The sequence below is a fragment of the Pteropus alecto genome, unplaced genomic scaffold (assembly GCF_000325575.1).
Source record: "Pteropus alecto unplaced genomic scaffold, ASM32557v1 scaffold171, whole genome shotgun sequence".
In the NCBI taxonomy this organism is placed as follows: Eukaryota; Metazoa; Chordata; class Mammalia; order Chiroptera; family Pteropodidae; genus Pteropus; species Pteropus alecto.
Window position 1 is genome coordinate 150088 of NW_006431925.1, and position 20362 is coordinate 170449.

At 42.4% G+C, this 20362-nt stretch overlaps 1 protein-coding gene across 4 annotated transcripts in view; it reads right to left on the minus strand.

Annotated features, from left to right (window-relative positions):
* Positions 1 to 11338: 11338 nt before the first annotated feature.
* STXBP6 (syntaxin binding protein 6) overlaps positions 11339 to 20362 on the minus strand; it is a 234223-nt gene continuing 225199 nt past the window's right edge. For all 4 annotated transcript variants that reach the window (XM_015585549.2, XM_015585548.2, XM_025043365.1 and 1 more), the window contains exons 5-6: positions 20159 to 20316; positions 11339 to 14482 (exon numbers count right to left, since the gene is read on the minus strand). In XM_015585549.2, the coding sequence (XP_015441035.1) occupies positions 14459 to 14482; positions 20159 to 20316 (182 nt within the window). In that variant the 3' untranslated portion in view covers positions 11339 to 14458. The remainder of the gene's footprint in view (positions 14483 to 20158; positions 20317 to 20362) is intronic.

Consider the following 20362-nt stretch of genomic DNA (forward strand, 5'->3'; position numbering starts at 1 on the left):
CCTCTGGGGTTCATTCTTTAGCTTACCACAAGGACATTCTCAAGCAAGATCCTTAGGTTGTTTCATTAGGTACTTTGTTATCTATCTGAAGGTCATGGCCTGGTCTGTTTTCAGTTCATCTGAAGAGAGGAAACACATTCCTTGTAAGATAGCCAGGGGAATTGAGAACTCCAGTGTGTGGGGTAGGCTATAAAAGTGCCATGGAGCTCGCAAAATAAGTTGAAAGAAAAGAAAAGAAATTCTTCCCTAGGGGGCTTAGACATTCACCTGCTGGGGCCGAGTACACGCAGTCAAGGTCTCTTCTGGCCCTTGGTTTGCACACCTTGGTGTATCTAACATGCATTGTCTACATACATACTTTTTCTGAGAAGGGTCTGGGAGGAAATCTTCAGAAATCAGTAGGGATACCTGGTATGTAAAAGTTCATCTCCAGCACCATCTCCCCAGGCCTAAGTTTCCTTGGGAAGGACCAGGTCTCTCTCCACTTTTTGCCTCACCTTCACCCCCAACTCCACCTGACTTGACAGGAAACACCAACTGTGCTGCTTATATCTACATTTCAGTGTAAAAAAATTACTACGTTCCACCCCACCTCACCCCAACCACTAACATACAGAGTTTTACTGGCCAAGAGTGTTGATGTCTCCTCTGTCTTAGGCTCTTACTCTTGCCTTCTGTTCCAGGGATGTTATGCTGTCACCCTCTTTTTTATTCACGACCAGTTATGGGCTTATATTAGTCTTTGCACAACGTGCATTAACACAGCTCACAGGTGCCTGTGGTTTCAGTAGTCTTTCAGATCTATTGTACTGTGAAAAAGAAGATCTCAGCTTTCTCATAGCCAAACAAACAACCACCACCACAATAATGTTAACATGTGTTGAATGCCTACGGTATGCAAATTGCCATGCTAAGTACTTTACAAGTACAATCTCATTTAATGCTTAAAATAACCCTATGAAAGGAGTATTATTTTCTAATACTACAAGTAAGGAATCTAAGGTTTAGAGAAATGACCTGTCCAATGCATGTGTACATGCACACACACACACATACACACGTGTGCAAATGCAGGTATACACACAGTTCTCATTGCAGAAAAAAATATTCAAAGATTAAATAAATAGAGACTAAATAGAGCAGTCGAAGAATATTAAAGGAAAATAAAAATGGATTTGTCTTTTCTGGAGTGGAGGAAGATGTGATAGAGCATCACAGTAGCATGTTGTCATTTACATATGCTATGAACTGAATGTTTGTGTTCCCACCTCCCATTTATGTGTTGAAGCCCCAATCCCCAATGTGATGGTATTTCAAGGAGGGGATCTTTGGGAGGTAATTCAGGTTAGATTAGGTCATGAGGGTCAGGCCCTCATCATGAAATTAATGCCCTAAAAAAGGGAAAGAGACACAAGAGCTTACTTTCTCTGCCGCGTGAGGTTATGGCAAGAAGGTGGCCTTCCATAAGCCAGGAAGAGGGCCCTCACCAAGAAAGAAACCTGTACCAGTACTTGTTATGCAGCCCAAGCTGACTAAGACAATGTGTTCATTTAATATATGAATATACATTTACTGAGTATTTACTAATGTGTGCTCTTAGATATGCAGACATGATTGAGATTCAGTCTCAGTTTTCCGGGGGCTACCTGTCTAGCAAGAAAGGCAAATCACAGAATGTGTCAGAGTATCAAAAAAGCAACAGGTGTGCATGGGAAGAAGTAATAATTACTTCAGCCTGGCAAAAAGTTGAGGGAAATTTTAAGGAAAAAGAGACTGAATGAAGCCCTGAAAGATATACAGAATTTGAATGGATCTGTGGGGGATGATCTAGGCCCAGCATACAGTGTGACCAAAGGCATGGAGGTGAGAAAAGCAATGGCCTCTTGTAGTAGAATTATGTGAAAATGAGGAGTAGGTTGGAAAGATGGTTGGGGTTAGATCACATAAGAACTTGAATGCCAGATTGTGGAATTCAGATTTTATTTTGCAGATGAGGATGTCTTAAAAAGTTTTGAGCAAAAAAGTGACATAAATAATGGCTCCAAAAATGGTAGCCAAAAAGCCAGATGTTACCTACTGATGTGTTTTGTTTGGATCAAATGAGATATTTCACATAAAAATGCCTATATCTCTTTTAAAAAGCTTAAGGATCTGGCAACAGTAACCCGCATCCCATATGACCACAATGAGTAGCAACATGCCCTTTTAGGGCATACACTCATGTACTTTCAGTTAGCCACAGTCTACACCATTCCTTATTGCCTTCTACAAATCTATTTTGTTCAATTTTATTCTCTGCTCGGCTTCTATTGGCATATGGATTTGTGAGCTCTGACATAAATGATTAAGTCTGTTCTTCTAAAGGCGAATCCGATAGTACTTATTGGCAACTTTGGACAGGGGAGGCAGGAAAATGCTCTTGTAATCTCTAATCTCTGGTGCAGCCTTCAATTCATTTTGGATTGTATTTGATTTATATGTTTGCCTTTTCTACCAGAGTAGAAAGTAGAAATATTTGAGACTGGTATGAATTATCCTATTGTCCCTCTTTCCTGGGAATATCCTTGTAACGGTGTGTGCAAAACAGTAGACTATTGCATACAGAAGACTGTTGATAAATGTTGACCAATTTGAGAAGTTCAGGTAAACATGGACGAGGGTTAGAGCTTGGTCTGTGGCAGCGATGGAAAAACACATGCAGCAATAGTCGTGTATATGAAATGTAATTGGCAGACTTCTACTACTTGAATGAATTATGTTAATACTAAATATTAACTCTCTTCATGGTTTTACGATAAAATTTTATCCCTGCACAATCCCATGAGATATGCACTATTATTATTCCTAGTTTATAATTGTGGAAAGGAAGAAAAAATTAAGAAGAGCTAGGTTTTAAGTCTGAGTAGGATGTTAAGAGAAGGAAAAGAGGCTTGTGACGAGAGAAGATGAATTCAGATTTGGATCTATTGAGCTATGTGGAAATTTCCAGCAGGAACTCAGAAACTCAGTTCTGGAATTCAGGAGAAAGGTCAAGGCTAGAGCAGTATTATTGCACAAAAGTAAAAAAATAAGTCGGTTTGTGGAATGAATTCAATGACTTGGAAAAAGGGCAAACAGAGAATGGGGGCAGGACGGTGTTTGGGAAAATATGCTTTTAGGGCTTGGGAAGAAGGCAGGTCAGAAAGTGAGAAACTAGAAGACTCCAGAGAAATGGGCAGTGGACTTTTGATTGGGACATCCCTGAGACAGCAGTCACAGCAGTGTGAAGGGGAAAGAAACCAGACTCGTAAGGACTCGCGAGTTGAGACCATGAAGTTTGCTGTGCAGGGATGGAGAGAAGGTGGTATCTTAAGGATAGCGAGGGCAAGAAAAAGTTTTAACAGACTTCAAGATAGAGGAGGCACACATGTCCTCTGATAGAAGGAAAAATGGAGATGGAGAGACTAAAGACACAAGAAAATGAGGTAATTGTTGATGAAACAAGGCCCTTGAAGAAGCAGAGGAGGTGGGGATCAAAGGCTCTAGAAGAGGGGTCCTCCTTTAACAGGTGGAAGTGTATTAAGATTGGGAGTATAAGTGAGGCAAAAGGACTTAGAGAAGGAGGTGGGGAAAGTGAAATTGTTTTAAATATCATAGTCCTGATCTTAGCAAAGTAGAAGATTAGGTCATTTGTCAGAAGTAAGGGATTTGCCAGGAGACTTGGGGAGAATGGTCAAGGTCTGGAACAGATGCTGTGCCAAATTGCCCGAGATAATATGTCAAGCAGGGTCCAGGAACGATAAAGAAATGATGCCAGTTATTGGAACAAGAAGAATTTAACATAAATAAATGTTAATTAGTAAAAAGTAATTAACCAATAGGGGTTCAGAAGCAGCAGGTGCAATGGTCAGAATCCAGCTCCAGCGTCACAAAGCAGGACAAAAAAAAAAAAAAGGGTGGGTTTGGAACTGAGAGATAACAAATTGATAACTGGTGTAGATGAATGAAAGGGTTGTCCAATAAAGTAGATAAAAAGTTTTATAGCTTAGAAAACCATTACTCCTTTCCTTTCCAGATTCAAGATCCCAGAGAAAGTACTGAAGAGTCAAGGAAAAGGCATTGCTGCAGAAGTCAGATGGGCGCCATGAAAGGAACTGCCAGGATCAAATATAAAGCAGGAAAAGAAAAAGCAGAGCTTATTTGTTATATTTGTTTTGGGAAATAAAGTGACTCTTGATAACTGCTTTTTGCCTTCTAGAGGCTGGAGAAACTTACTGTGATTCAGCTGCTCTGATGAGGGTGAACTGAGAGGCAGGACCTGAGTGTGGTTCAGTGTGGAGTGGTGGCCAGAGGTGGTGGTTGAAGGTTAGCAGGTCATAAGCCCAGGGGTGGGGGCTGAGTTAGGGATGCAGGTACGACAAATTTGAATCTTGATAAAAATTGACAATTTGCTTTCAAAAATGCGGTTTGGATTTATATTCCCATTCAATGGTATTTGATTATCATGCGTCATAAAGCTTTTGAACGCTACCTTTTTAAAAATTTACATTTCTCTAACTATGAGCGAGGCTAAGTATCTTTTGATATGTTTAACTATTTGGATTTTTTCTGTGAACTCCCATTGGTGTCCTGCATAAGGCTTTAAACGCAGGACAGGTTCTACCTATGTAGTAAGAGTGTCCTAAGTGCCTAGTAAATCCTAGGTCCTGATGCAACCCGGTGAGCAGAATAGACACAATTCCTGACCTCTCAGAGCTGAACGTGTCATGGGTGGGACAATAAAGAAGAAAAATATATAAATACACGTTTCAATATGTTCTACAAAAGAAAAGAAGAGATGCTGTGACAGAAAAAAGCACATGGATCTCCTTTAGGTGCAGCAGTCACTTTTATTCCACCTCAGGGAGGAGGAACTGAATAAGAGGGAAAACAGAATAAGGACTTGAAGGAAGCCCAATAGGGAGGACTATAGTTCCAATTCCCTTCCTTTTTGCAGCATCCTCAAGCTCTCTCATTTAACATAGCTGGTGAGTATCATATGCAGGAGGGCAGCTGTGTGTGTGTGTGTGTGTGTGTGTGTGTTTTTGGCACCCACCACAGAGAATCTGGTGGAGCCCAGAGAAACGGAAGCATGAATAGGTGGCTTAGACCAGCTCAGCATTAGGCTTGAGGGGAGACAGTTATGCCTCCTTCCAGCCCTTTTACCTGCTGTTTCCACGGAGAAAGTGAGGCCTGGTGAGGGAACCCCAAGGAGGTGTACAGAACTGGTGCCGGGTCTCCCCTCATTGGGGGAATAATGCAGCTTCCCGTGAGTGGAGCTGAGGACTGTTGCTTCCTTCTTGTGTTTGAAAGAATGTCCTTGGATTGCATCCTTTGATCGGGATCCTGCCTCCCTGGAATGACTAATTATCATTCCTTTTTACTTTGTGATTTCCCAAGACTTTGGCCATTTCTGTGACCCATGTTAATATTGTGTTAGGACAGCCAGACACTGTAAGGACCTGAATGTGTCTCTCCATGTTAATATTGTGTTAGGACAGTCAGACACTGTAAGGACCTGAATGTGCCTCTGTCCAGCCCCTGTACATGGGGAGAGAATGACCTTTCTGACCGGTTTCTGAAATTTTGTTTTCCTTCTTTTTAACAAGTCTTCCAAAGTGAGTGGAGACCAATTTCTCCATTAGGAAGTCAGAACTCTCAAGAGCTACCTGTGGTCCTGGGGTGAGCTGCATCCAGGCCAACTTACCCATCACAGTGCTCTCCCTTGGCTCCTGGAATGCTCTGCATCTTTTCCTTGGGGTAGGGGTGGGGGATTGCCTCTAAGCCCAGCTGTCCCCTGCCCTGAGCAGATTGGGACTCTCTCTTACTATTGCTTTTGTTCTACTTCCCATGATGGCAAGTGGCATTAAACTGTAAGTGGGGGATCCTTCTTCTTGGGAGAGGGGAAGAGGGGTAGGGTGAGGATACCAGCTAGTACTACAGGGTCAGACCTGTAGGGGAAGAGGACGTGGTAGTTAAAAGAAACCCTTAGGCTTCGGAAGGGGGCAGTTCAAGACCAAGTCTTTAGTGAGCAACCCACACCTCTTCAGCATTTTGTACTTCTCAGAGCTCTTTCACATTCCACATTTCACTTCACTCACCAGGACACTGAGGCGGGCAGGGTGTAGATTATTTTCTTTTGAAACATGAAAAACCATTTACAGAAATTTTATGTAATTTGCCCGAGGACAAAAAGCCAATGACAAAGCCAGGAGGCTGTCTGCTAGGAAGGATTCTAGTTAATTTACATTAAAAAAATTTGTCTGGTTTGCAATTTGTTAAAAAATAATGCATAGTGCAATTTTTAGACAGTAGAGTTTGGGGTTTTGCGTGGAACAGGTTCACTATTATAACTAGCCAGGCCCTTTTTGCCCGGACAGTTCTTTACAAATGAGCTATTTCCCAAATAATGTTGAGTTTACTTGGACATCATAAATAATAGCACCATGACAATGAAGGGAAAACAGTATGCTGACAGCATTGTTTTTCTGGGGTCTTCTTTTCATCTTTTAGCTAAATGCCTAAAGATGCTCCAGGAAAGTGTACTATCATCGATTCACACTTTGGTGGGTCTTAATTACTTTGTTTTTTGTCTTAGGGGTATTTTTACTTTAGGCCCAGGTTCATTTTGTGGAGTAAATGGTTCTCTTTAAGTTAGTCCCATTTTAAGTTATCTAGGAATGGTTTGAGTAGCAGTACCCTTGGAATCACACTAATACATCTGTAGACCAACCTTGAATTTTTTAAAAGAGGGGCATGAATTATTGCCCAAAGAACACATCTTTTCACTCTTCTCTCTTGTGGAGTTAGTCTTTTTGGAAATTTCCTCCAGAAAATGGCCACAACTGAGAGCCTTTAGGCCAGGAACCTCTCCTTTATCCCAGAGCTGGGATATATGAAATGTCCAAGGATTTATGTCCCTGGGCCATAAAAATGCCCGAAGAGGCCTGGATAATGTCTGCCCAAGGATAATGTCTTGCAGGCATCGCAAGCCTGTCAGGTTTACTACTTTATTTCAGATCCATAACAAGAAGTAGCCCACTGCAGAGCTGACACACATGGAGCCTTCATGTGCCAGGCACAAGGCTGAAGGCTTCACATTCGTTATTTCATTTAATCCTTACAATAACCTATTAAGTAGATAACCACTCCCATTTTAAAGCTAAGAAAACAGGCACAGAGAGTCAGTAACTTGCTGGAGGCCACCCGCCCAGTAATACTGGAGCTGGAATTCAAAGCAGGGCAGGCACTCCTTGGACTACTCTGATTAACCATAATGCAATGCTGCCTCCAGTAAACCACACCAGAGGGCACCCTGCTCATGCTCACTCCAGTTAAAGGTGTTGTGTTTTATTTTTCCTCCTAGGGCTGGGGTGGAGCACAGTTCACATGCTCTTTTTTTTTTCTTCACAGTTTCTTCCTGTCCAAATGCCGAGGCTCCTTCAATATCGGAGAATTTCAGACCGATGTAAACATGTCCATCAGTATCAGTCACTGTAATTCCAGGTCTAAAAGAGCAAAACTCCCCAAAGGAAGCCACCGTACTATGAATAAAAAAGTGTGTTCAATAGTTGGAACCGATTTTTTCTTCCTGGGGCAGTAAAAGAAAGGATCGGTTTTAAGGAAAAGTAACAGAAAGTTTCAGGCTTCAGTCGCCGAGGATGTATTTTAATTAGAGTATTTGGCGCATATGGTCTGAGCATGTAATAGGAATTTTCTTCAGAAATTGTGCATCATCCTAGTTATGTTTCAGGTCTCAGGGTAAAACTGAGAATTCAACAGGCTTGCTTTTCTTCTTTCCATGTCATCTTTCGATACAATGTCATAGGACAAGGGCTCATATCTAATGTTGACAAGTGACTCCTGGGACTCACAGGACTGGCGATTCTTGTCCAGCCTCTGACACATCTAAGTATGAATGTGTGATGAGGCCAGGCCCCATTTAAACAGCCATCCTTGAGCTGATTGAGCACATGAAAACAAGAAAAAATATATGTTCTATTAAAAAAAAACTTCACTCCATCAGAGAGAATCAATAGGATCCAAAATGTCTATCAGACACAATGTGAGAACAGTGACCACACACCTCAGCAGCTGACTCAAATCTCTTAGGTCTGGCCACTGGTTCCTGGGGGACTGGGGAGGCAAGGCAGTTTTGCCTACCAGCCTGCATCCACCAGTGTCCAGTGGGATGGACCACCCAAGCAGACCCACCCCCTGAAGACCTGTGATGCCCAGGACCATGACTCATCAGCAGAAAGAAGAAAATGTGGCAGAAAACTTCAGGGGTGGGAGGTGGGTGGGAAGTGAAATTATGACTCAGGAAATCCTGAGGCTCCAGATGAAGCTCAAGGGAGAAAATATAATGGGGGTCAAGGCAGAAGGTTACATTATAGCAGTCGTTGAGTTTAAATGCACGTATTTAATTTCCTTGACAGCTTCGATTTGCTGGTTTAAATCTAGTAAGCATCTAGGGAAACCAGATGCCCCACCACCCGTGGCCTGTTGAGTTATTTTTTTCTTTGCAAAACACAAGATGATCAGAGATACCAAAAAGGCAAATTTGGGAATAAAATGTGTGGATTTCGAAAAGCTTCTCAAGTGACAGACAGCAGCCAGGATGGAGGAACTGCCATAAGCTGCTATAGAGCTGTGCTTTATGTGTAGGTAACACCTTAGAAGGGTAACTAAAGTAGGATTTCAGAAGAGGCAGAAAACAAAAGGGCACAGAAGGGAGAAAGGTGACCTCTCAAAAGGTTGGGGGTGGGAGGTATAAATGAAGTTCGATTTTGTGTCAGGCTGGCTTTGGCTATACAAAATCTTTTTCTGTGAAATTTCTGGATTTTCGAAAAGCAAACCCAAAGAAAATCCATCTTTTGCAACATCATCTTAAAAGAGGACCGTTAGCACATTCACATTTAGAGAAATAAAGTGAGACTTTCCTTGTAGGTGGGTAAATTGGGTTCCTTGACCCTATTCCAGTATGGCAGAGGGGTCCCCGACACCTACGAACAATGCTCAGACACTAGCAGGGTGTCAGAGAATTCAACTCAACTCTGACACTATCCACTGGAGATATAGCCTCAGATTCCACAGGTTAAAGGTTCAGTCCTACAAGACTGACCGTCCCCGCCCCCCCACGACCCCCAATTCCGCCCCATATTTCAGATGCCAGAAGCAAGACCAGATTACCTGTGCTTTTGACCGAAGGTTTCAATAAACCCCTTCAACTCAGAATACCAATCACAAATCTAAGTTGACACTTATATTTCTGACTAGCTGGCTCCAAATCAGAGGTTCCCATAACCCACTCCTTGGGTTTGATTAATTTACTAGAAAGACTCACAGAACTCACCTCATCCTCATTGGTTTTGTGGATGCTTTGTTACATGGTCATGATTGATTAATCATTGGCCTTCGGCAATTGATTCAACCTCCATCCCCTCTCCCCTCCCCAGAGGTGTGCAGGTGCTGGGGCTGAACTAATCCTCTAATCATGTGGTTGGTTCCACTGGCAACCGGAGCCCCATCCTTAGGTGCTTTCCAAAAGTCAGCTCGCTAACATAAGAGACAACTTTCCCACTCTCAACACTTAGGAAATTCTAAAAGCTTCAGGAGCTTTGAACCAGCAATTTCTCATGTCTCAAGTCTTTATATTTCTCATGCTCTGAAAATGGCCCACATGAGGCATTTTCTAGTCTCACTGACCCCTGGAAATACTGTCACCTGCCTAACCGTGTCTAGAAGGGCAAGAAGATGTCACAAAGTGACTCATGGGGCATCCAAGGGCATAGCTCAGCCCTTTTCTTGATGCCAGCTATGTGCATTTGCATGTGAATGTCCATATGTGAAGATACCACCTAGGCTTGCCCATGGCAGGTGAAGATGCACAGAGAACAATATCAACAGGGAATAATGAAACTGAGGGTCTTCATGATTTTGATTTGTGACTAGAACTTTAGAAATCATTTATTTTCTTCTCTCCCTCTCTCTCTTTCTCTAGATCTCTTATGTTTCAGCTCCTGAGCCCTAAGGTGGAATGACCCTCTTGAAACCAGACAGAGGGACACCATATCTGACCTCAGAACTGTCCTCAAGGCCTGAAGAAATAATTTATTACCCTTACATCACTTCCGACCAATTAGCTCCTAGGAGGATCCCAAACCCTAACCCACAAATCTTATGATTTTACCCTATATAATCTGTAACCCACACACCACTGTGGAGGGACTTGGGTCTTTCAGAGCATGAGTTTGCCCATATTCTTGATTAACTAATTTTATAATAAACGACTTCTTTTCTTCACTGCAAATTCCTACTTGTGCATTTCTTTCTGCCAGCGTGTGCAGGTGGATGGACTAAAATATTGCGGTTCGATAACAATAACACTCAAATATTTGCAATTCTGTTCGGAATTTATTTTTGGTATTTACCCCTCCACCCCTACCCCTGGCCCTCTCCACTTCTTCTTTCTATACCACCCTCACCTTAATCTGCTTGTTTAGGCAGATGATGATTATAATGTCAATAGTTTTCTTAAGCATGTTCTCATTGACAACAAGTGGAAAAGGCATCATTGATTTTTCTCAAAACACTTATCATGTTAATCCACCCATAAAAATTGAGAGTTGGTTGTGGTGTAATTGCTAATAAAAATTATATTAAGAAAAAGATCATCTTTGTAAGGCAATTGGTTTATAATTAGTTCACAAGAACTGATGCCTTTAAATACATAGTTAACTTAAGGCTGGTCCTCATCTAACCAAATCATCTCTCTATACATTTTGTCTCTGAAAAGTAGACTGCGGTCTTGCCTTCCACCTGCAGTCCTCCCAGGAATATTTCAAAGTCCTGCCTGGTTCAGTGTCCATGCCAACACAGAGATGGCTATTATGCTATAGTAGCCACCTAAGTTAGTTCCCTTGAAAACAGATGGAGTGGTGCAATAAGTTGCATTTGTTTTTAATAAAAATAAATCAACATAATTTGATCAAGTCTTCTTTCCAATTTAACAGAAACTAGCCTTATAAAAGTGAGGGATAAGGGTGGATGCTTTTATAAGTACTCGAGTTGAGCACTTCACTAACATCGGCAGAAAGGTAAACTATTAATTGGCTTAACTGCTTCACCCAGGCGAAGAAAAAATTTAACTCTTGCTGGATAGAATCTCATTATCATAATGCTACCCAACTTTATTATAATGCTAATCCTAATTCTTGGTCTCCTGAAAGCACACAAGATCTTCCCATTAGCAACAAAAGTGCAACGATGCCTACCTATTTGGTGTTTTATACATTTCATAAGAAACTGAGAAACAAACTTTCATCACAGAGTTAAAATATTTAATGACAAAATTAGTTTGCTGTTATACTGAATCATGAGCAGGTGTTACTTGTCTCTGAAAGAAACAAAAATTATTTGACACCTTTGAGAGCTTCTGAAGAATAACTGTACAACAGACATCAGCAGTGTCACAATTCTAAAAATTAAAAGAGAAATCTATCTTTAATATGCCATATTTAGGGCATTCTGTAAATATTTTTACATAAATGCACAACCTTTGCTAGCCACAAAAGTAGTATTAAAACAGATTTCACTGTAATTTGAAGTCTAACACATCAACTTAATTTTTTCAGAGCTTAAAAAAAGTTAACTACTGATCTTGTTACATTTTACAAATACATTCTTTAATATGAAACATTAACCTGAATAACTGTATACTTCCTGTACACAGAAATCTAATAATACTAGTGAAGAATACTACAACTACGTTCCAGGAAGTGATAACACTGGGAAATTTCTTTTCTTTATGCATTGTCAATACAATTTAAGGAGTTCTCCACAGAAATATAGTATCCTGAAAACCCATAGTGAAGTGCAGAAATAAAAGGAATGGAAATTAAATGTCTTCTAGCAAAGCTAAACCAAATGGATTGGTCCTAAAAAATGTGAGTCATTTTAGCAATTTTCTCTAGGTTAGATTGTATCAATATTTTGTATTGCAGCACCTTCTACAAAGGGTGCTGCAAAGAACTTCAGGTGTCATCACAGGGCTCCTGTGCAAGAGGTCAGGAAGTCTAGGAGGGTACAGGGATTGCTGTTCTGGCCTCTCTGTGGGGTGGAGGCCTACGTAGGACTGACACTGGGAGGTCAGGGGCATGACCACAGCCTGAAAGTAAATTAATAGAAGAAGCTAATAAATATTCAGATATGCTTTCTTCTAATCCAGCCTATTTCCAATAAGACAAGTCTAAAAGGATAAACAGAGAGTGAGGAAAGCAGGCAAGATGTGGAATACTTATATTTACGAAGAGTAACTACCATAATTCGACCGGGGAGGAAGAAACTCAAATTTCATAGTATTAGTATGCTTATGACCTCATCCTCTGCTACTCTAGAAGCAGCTCTGCAAACACTAATGTGAGATAGTTGGCAATAAATTGTATTTTTGAGTTTGGCCTATTGTCAGGGGTTTTTGATTTACCTTTTCAATTATTTATATCAACTATCTCTGAAGCTAGAATCCAATTTGGGAAGATGAATCTCAATCTGTCTGTCTCTCCCTCCCTTCTTCTTTCCCCTCCCTCCCTCCCTCCCTCCTTCTCTCCCTCTCTCTCTGTTTTCTGAATTGAGGTCTGCAAACAAAACCTATTTGGAATGATATTTTGGGCTTTCCTTAGAAATTATAAATGCCTGTAATGGCACTCACCAGATAACAAGTTTTTTTTTTTCTTTAAACTTTTTGGGCACCAAAAGAAAAGTACAAAATAATATAGTAAACTTATATAGTTTTCCAATAAATTTTACAGAGTTCTCTTGAATTGGATCATCTCCCTAAGAGGATTCAGAAATTTGTCTCCAGCAAATCCCATACCCTTTTGATATGTAGTGCCTAAGATAATTTTTTTCCCCAATAGCCCAACTTCCTATCTCCCTGGGAACCACTTTATCAGGAGAATTTAAGCTATTTAAATGAGCATAAATAATCCCAAAGTCATTTTACACTGCTATGTAAGAGGCTATAATACATGTAGACTCAATTGGCTCAATGAGTAGGAAGGGACAGAAAGGATCCTGAAGATTCAAGCAGCTTAAGAATCAAGGCGCTATAGTGGGAGGCTGGCAATGTGCCTGGGTGTGCAGCTTGCCTTCTGTTTCAAGAATACAAAAGCATAGCTCTTATGTCTACCATTTTAATCTTCTAAGAAACAAACTCCTAGACTTTAAACCCAAGACTACTGTGAGTAATACAAAATTGGGTGTGTAAACCAATGTTTTTCAATCTGACTACAGTGTAAAGGCTTCAAGAGTATACTATTTTATGTCAGGCTGGGCAAGCTTCAATTGCCATGAACTACAATTTGTCAAGAAACCCACACTTTAAATTACATTAAATAAATAGATATCAATAACAACATCAAAAGTTCCAAAAATCAGATACCAAGAAACTAAAAGCCATTTCCCAAGGACGTTATGTCTAAAATAGACATGACTTTGTAAAAAAGAAAAAGAAGAAAGATTTTAAATGTAGTATCTTTTCACATTATCATCTACACAGACCTTTATCTGGACAAATCAATTCTTGATGAAAATCCAAGCTCTTTTCAATACCAGCTACTGGAATTTGGGACAATGACAAAAGAAATAAACAGCCATGAGTGTACAGGTTTTTAAATAGGCTTTTCCTTAGGTCTTTAATCTCAAATTTTAAATCTTCATATGATAATTCCAAATAATCAGCCTGGAAACAGGTAGTGAAAATATTTAAACTGTAGCTCAGAAAAGAGATTTCTATCTGTGATTCTGATTTGTTTTTTTTGAATGCTGATGATGGCTCATGCAAAAGATTACTATATAAAAAGCAAAATCTAAGACTGCTGTTTCCCCTGATAAACCCAATTGTTTTCCATAATATAGATTTATGTCTCAGGATACAGAATCTTAACCTTCAAATTAAGAGTAGCCAGGAGGCTGAGTGAAACCAATCAATCACTGCTTGACTTTTATTTCCAACCAGGGACAATAACATATGATGTCACCATATTAAAATGTCTTCCCGCTTAATATCAAGAAAAAAAATTCATGATGACAGTTTAGACCCAACTCAGTATAACATTTGGTCCGAATTTCATATTCAAACTACCCCCACCCCCAAAAAATCTTAAGAAAAGGGAAAACATATGAAAACATACACATTCACACGGTGAGAAAAGACAAAACAAAATGAAGCCATTGCTATTGCAGCACTCTTAGCAGGATCATTAGGGAAATGTCTAAATACAACATCTTTTTTTTATATTAACATCTGAAAAGGAAAAACAAAAAATCTAAATGTCCATATATTGGATAAAAGAAGCAAGTGGAGGTCCAGAATTCTTGGAAAAACTGCTGAACAAACTCTTCCATTTCTCTTAAGAGGGTCACCAGGATAGGCAGTTCCTCAACATTTGTGCTTCATGGCAAGCTAAGGAGAAAGAGGCATGAGAAGAGGGAGACGTTATTAGCAGAGGGGAGAGAGAATTCACTGGGCTGCTCCTTCCCCACGTCCACGATGAGAAGCGGCACCAAGATTCTGCTTGCTGGGGTGGATCACAGTGGCATCCAGTAACCATGCAATTTCCCCCCAAATCTTCCATGGAGTGCCACGTTTGTTACTCCTTACAGTGTTTTTGTTAGTGTCTGTATCCAAGTGGGGAAGAGTGCTGCATGGTGGTGTTCCTTCATCCCACTGAAGGAAGGAACAAATGGAAAAGCCAACACACAGGCAAAATGAATGACCGACCCTAGGGGACAGGTGGGGATAGAAGAGCAAAGGCCTCTGGGCTCCCAGGTTACTAGTCATCTAGGAAACCCAACACTCCTCGAATGTATGTATTTCCTGACATCCCGTAAAGTATTAAAAACCAATAACTGTAGAGAAACCATCTTCAATAATCCACTCAATATCCAGCCTGGACATTTGCCCAAGTCCAAAACACTTGATTAAACCGTGTTCCTGACCAGGGCTGAACAACGGACCAAGTCCAGACCTTGGTTTACTTCTCCTCCCACTGGTATTTGAGAAATGTGGTTTATAAATGGAAACAACAACTATCACTGTATCATTCAACAGCTTCCCAGGCCCAACTGGAGCCCCGATGATATATTTAAGGCAATGTATGCAGGTACAGAACATAAACATCTGACATTGCTCTCCTTAGTCAGATCCTTTCCGTGGAGCCCACACACTGATGTGGATCAGAAGGCAGAGGCTGAGGTTGAATTGTAATTCCTCACGTGCCCAGAGTGCGATATCAGGGATTAATCCCTGAGGTTGCGGCTAGAGGGAGGGTGGGTAGGTAGGTGGCAGAATTCTACATTTGAGAATGTTTTTTGAGCAAGGAGCAGATGATTCTCTGCAGGCAATAACTTTGTAGAAAGCCCTGACATCTGCGTCATGACCAGGTTATCTGCCCTTGAAGTAGCAAGGGGAATTACTGTGATTCCACCCAGTGGTCCTCTGCATCACGCTGGAAGATGTTGATAATCCACTTCTCCAGTGTAACCTGGGGCAACTCTAGGCCTCCCCTCTCCTTCTTGATGTCTTCAACAGGGAGTTACAACTGGGAGGGAGGTTGCCACCTCGGCTAGGCCAACGCAAAAGCAGCACCGACATTTCTCTTGCAGCTGGTGCACCTGGGCAGAATCAGCATGTGATGGAGAGGGGACGGTGGGTCTAGCCCTTCTGTTGCTACACTAATCTCTGCTTGGGCAACCTCAGCGTGGTGCCTCTGCCTAGTGAGGACAGCCTAAGTGAGGACCTCTACAGGCCTGCGGTGCTGACTCCAACAGTCAGTAAACTGTCAGACAGTGTTTGTGAAGTCCTGAGTATGGCCAGGTGGCTAATAACTGCTGACCTCAAAGAGCTTATAGTCCTGGAAACATGGTGGGTAAAAATGGCAGGGCCAGGGCTCTCCCTCTGATCTGTCCCACTCCTCGGCCACCCTGAGCCCCTCTGCTGTGTGGCTCCACTTCTTGCTCTCTGTCTCTAGTTTTTCTACATTATTTAGCAACGTGGAACATTCGAATCAACACAGAGCTGTTAAGAGTTGTACATAATGAATAATAATCATAAATATTTGATCGGTGCTGCGGTCCTGTTATCCACTGAGCTGTTAACTTTCAACTAATGAGCTCGTGCCAATTCACCCAGTCACGAATCCTCAGCAGTGATAGTGCTGCTGCTCACATCAGGCCCTAGTTACCCTACAGCGTCGGACTCCACATGAAGGGGGCCCAGCCGGGCCGGGTGTGGCCAGCTCAGCTTCGCAGAAATGCAACCGGATTGGACAGTTGAGGTATTTTTACAGAAAGTGAAATCATTTTCATGCTACCTAGGGTTTTTTGATTTTTTAAATTCCCTGGTTGTCAAGAGCATTAGAATATGAAAGGCAGGGTACTGTTGCTTCCCAGTTACAAATCCGTCGAATGACCTTGAGCTCTAAAGTCACAATTGCTCTGTATCTCGTGTCTATAAATATCATCTCCAACTCAAATGCTTACAGACCAATTTAGAAGTCACAATTTCTATAGAAGAGGAGTTTAAAATTTCCTTTTGACATATTTTGTTTTCTTAATGTCTGTAGAAAGCTTTCTCTTTCCAAGCTGGGTAAACTACTCCTATATAAATAATACTAGTGACAATAATAATTAATGATAAATCATTATTCATACTGGGGGGATTCTTTAAGAGCCTGGACTCTTGAGGTGCCTTCTGGCTCAGAGACCTAAATAAAACACACAGAGGAAGGACAGAGGCAGCCATTCTCTGTCAGTCAGAGAAATGCCACTCACCGCCCCCTTCCCGACAAACGTGGGCTTGTGCAAAACAGAGCATACACCATTCTTCTCCATGAAAAATGCCATCTGAGGATGTCGAGGTGTGGGTCCTGCTGGAGCTTGCTGACTCACCGCCCATGGCGGGTGTCAGAGTGCTGCACACACTGCAACGTTGTGTTTTTTTGGGGGCAGGGGAAAGTGAGCGGGCCTGCTCTGTGGCTGAGTTGCATTTTCCTAAGGGCTGAGACTGTGCCAAGCCCACAGCTCAGGAAGGAACCATGCTTCCTTAAGCCAGGCTGAACTGAGCTGGGGGAGAAGGGGTGCAGGAACATTTTCCATCTGCTTTACAGGAGACAAGCACCCACATATCTTGATGGCAGGGTCGTGCAAAGGTGATCCACTCACTAACATACCTGGGTCATTGCAGGAGTCCTAGAGAAAGTTAGAAAGCTGGACATTCTTTTCTACTGCAATCTAGAAAGGTGGGCCATACTCTCCAGCTGCAGTTGTGTGCCCTTGTTCAATCAGGAAATATGGAAGAACTGTCACCTGCAATTGCTGTCTTCTGCTCAGGGCTTTGACAATGTGCACTGAGTCTCAACTTGTAAATACAGCCCACTCTTTATGAGTCAACATAGCCACATTTGTCTGGGGGGTGGAAGGCCTGGCTTCTATTTCTGAACTGTCTCCTCACCAGCAAGTCTGACCTGGTGGGGGCTTGGCCAGTGAAATGACATCTTCGTGGTCAGCCTATACCAGTAGGTTCAAATCAGGAAGTCCTAGTCTCTGGAAAAATAGCCACACCTTATCTAAAGAGGTCAATCTTCTCATTAGGAATACTGCCAGTGCCAGTGATTCATAAGCACACATCCCAGTTAAAACACATACACAAACACACACACACACACACACACACCAGCAAGTCTGGCTCTCACACTCCCTCGAATGCACTAACAGACACTGGCAGTCCCTTCCCCTCCCCCTCAGAACACAGGAGGGGAAGTCACTGGCTGGCAACAATCTTCCTGTTGGTCAAAGCAGAGGCCCCTTTGCCTTTGGCGGCCTACTCTTTTCCTGATCTGATGGATCTTGTTTCAAGGGCCTCTCTGTGTTTAGAAAGCATCAGCACTTAGCAGGAGGCATTCCCACCCCTTTTTGGAGGGCGTATCTTCTCCAATCCCTCCCACTCCTGTGTTGCAAAGATCAATTACATTTCTCCAACTCCCCGCTCGCACCCCACTGCTGTGCTCGTTATGCAGCCGAATAGGGCAGGTTCCGCAGAAATCGTTTTTTATGGACATAATTATAACTAATACTAATTTAGACTTATATTTGCCAGGTATTGTGCTAATATATTTATAGGTTTAAATTCATTCAATTCTCTCAGTTCCCTAGAAGATAGGCACTATTATTAATTAACCTCATTTTACTGATGAGAAAACTGGGGCTTAGAGAAATGAAGCACTTGCCCAAGGTCACTGAAATGGTAAATCAAACACAAGATGTTAACTACTGTATCATACCGCCCTCCCAAACACTTAGCAAACTTGGCCACAGTATCTGGGAAATGGGGCTCCCGGGGCCAAGAATTCTGGCCATCTGGTTAGGTTGTCCAGTCCAGTGTTTGCACAAGCTCCTCTGAGGGGGACGCCCATATGGATGACCTCCAGGTATTGTCTACTCCACCTTAGGAAGAGCGATTTCACAGACTTCCTTGGTAACTTGGCTCATGGTTTAATCATTAACCAAAACTCTTGTTTTAGTAGAATTTTATCAGTACACTATTGATTGCTCTGTGTGGTGAGGCATAAAAGAGAATTGCCTGTACTATCACCCTTCCTGGACTTGAAGACAATTACAAATTATTCCCTTTAGCCTTCTCTTCCCCAAATCAACACTTATAAATGTTTCCCCAGACTTCCTCTGTCCACAACTTCAACCCCCGCATTTGAATCACTAAAGTTACCATTGTTACAAATCAAACTGAGGCTGGAACCCCAGCATTTCCATCTCACCACCATTTCTACATCATGAAAGCTGGGGAGCGGACAAAGGGATGCTCTCTCTCTCCCTTTGCAAAAGCGTGGCAAGCTGAGGGAAGCTCTGGCACTTGAGGTTTCTACTAGGGCGGCCTGCATTTTCAGACAAATCTGGCCAATTTTCCTCCAGGGAACCCCAAACAGGGCCCCCAAGACAGCACTGCAATAAGACCCTGTCCTGAGATAGAGAACTGATGATACTGAAACAGGTCTGTGCAAAGGGCATGCAGGAAAGAAAGGCAGGAAGCATCCACTCAGAATTGGATCCATGGTCTGGCCCAAGCTTGAGCTTCAAGGAGAGGCAAGCTTGGCTCAGTTGGGGAGATTTTTCTTGTTATTTTTTAGGTTGTCCATTCTTGGTTCCTCAGCGGAAGTGGGGTTTTCTGTTGAAGCAAATTAATTTTTTCCCCCAAAGGTCACTGGAAAAGTGTATCTGTAGGGCCAGATCATGAGTCTGAGATGCCAGCAGTTATCAGAGGAAGTTGTTTCTGGAAACCTCAATGCGAATCACTAGCCAGAGAAGAACTGCCCTTTGATCTGAAGCACGAAACATCAGTGAACCCTCTATCACCTGACCAACAGGGCCTCATCTTCCTTTTGGTTTGTGACTGCCTTAGATAGCTGGGCGCCAACAAAAACTCCCCTTTCCCCTTCTGAAAGGCACATTCTTAGGGAGTGTGTGAATGTGGATATGTGTACCTATGGTCATGGTCACGTGGGAACCTTGCAGGCAGCTCTGCACTAGTCCGGTCAGCCTGAGAGGTCCACAGCCTTTTGCAGAAGGGAGACCAGCTCTGAGGTACGCTGTGCCCTGGGATCAGTGTTTGCTTTTTGTATGGTGAAAAGAACACAGGATGCTAAGCTCACGACCAGAAAGGGACAGCAAGGAAAAGGAAGCACGAGCAGCCCAAAGCTCTTTCAAGCACTGGCCAAGGGAGGAGGGATATTCTGGGACCTGACCTCTTCCCCTCTCTCCCATACTATTCCCTGAAACCCGAGTCCTAAACTTCTGGGCAGGTATTAAAGATGGCCCACATTTCCCAAGTCCAAGGTTAGACACAGGAATGAAAATGTCAGAAAGGAGATACCCAAAGAAACAGGTACAGGAGGGAATCTTTTGTGACTCTGGTACTTAATAAATCGCAGATGGAAATTGTATGAGGTGGTGAAAAAGGCTTGATTTTGTATCTGCCATCACAGGAAACATACAGAAATAAAGTTTCTTGGCACAAAAGCTCCTTGACGACCCAGAGCTGAGACCTCTGCTCTTCTGCTGGACCCACCTTGTGTGCAGTTTCGGCAAACTGCTGGGCGCTGTTCTTCAGGTCCTCTGTCTTCTCCTCTGCTCGGCCTAACCGCTCCCCACGCTCATTCAAGGCCTGACTTGCTTTCTGTACAGCGCTGGTCACACTATCAGCCGCTGAATGAAGGATGCTGTTTCCTGAAGAAGGACAGCAAGAGCATCAGAAGCTATCCTACAGTGCAGA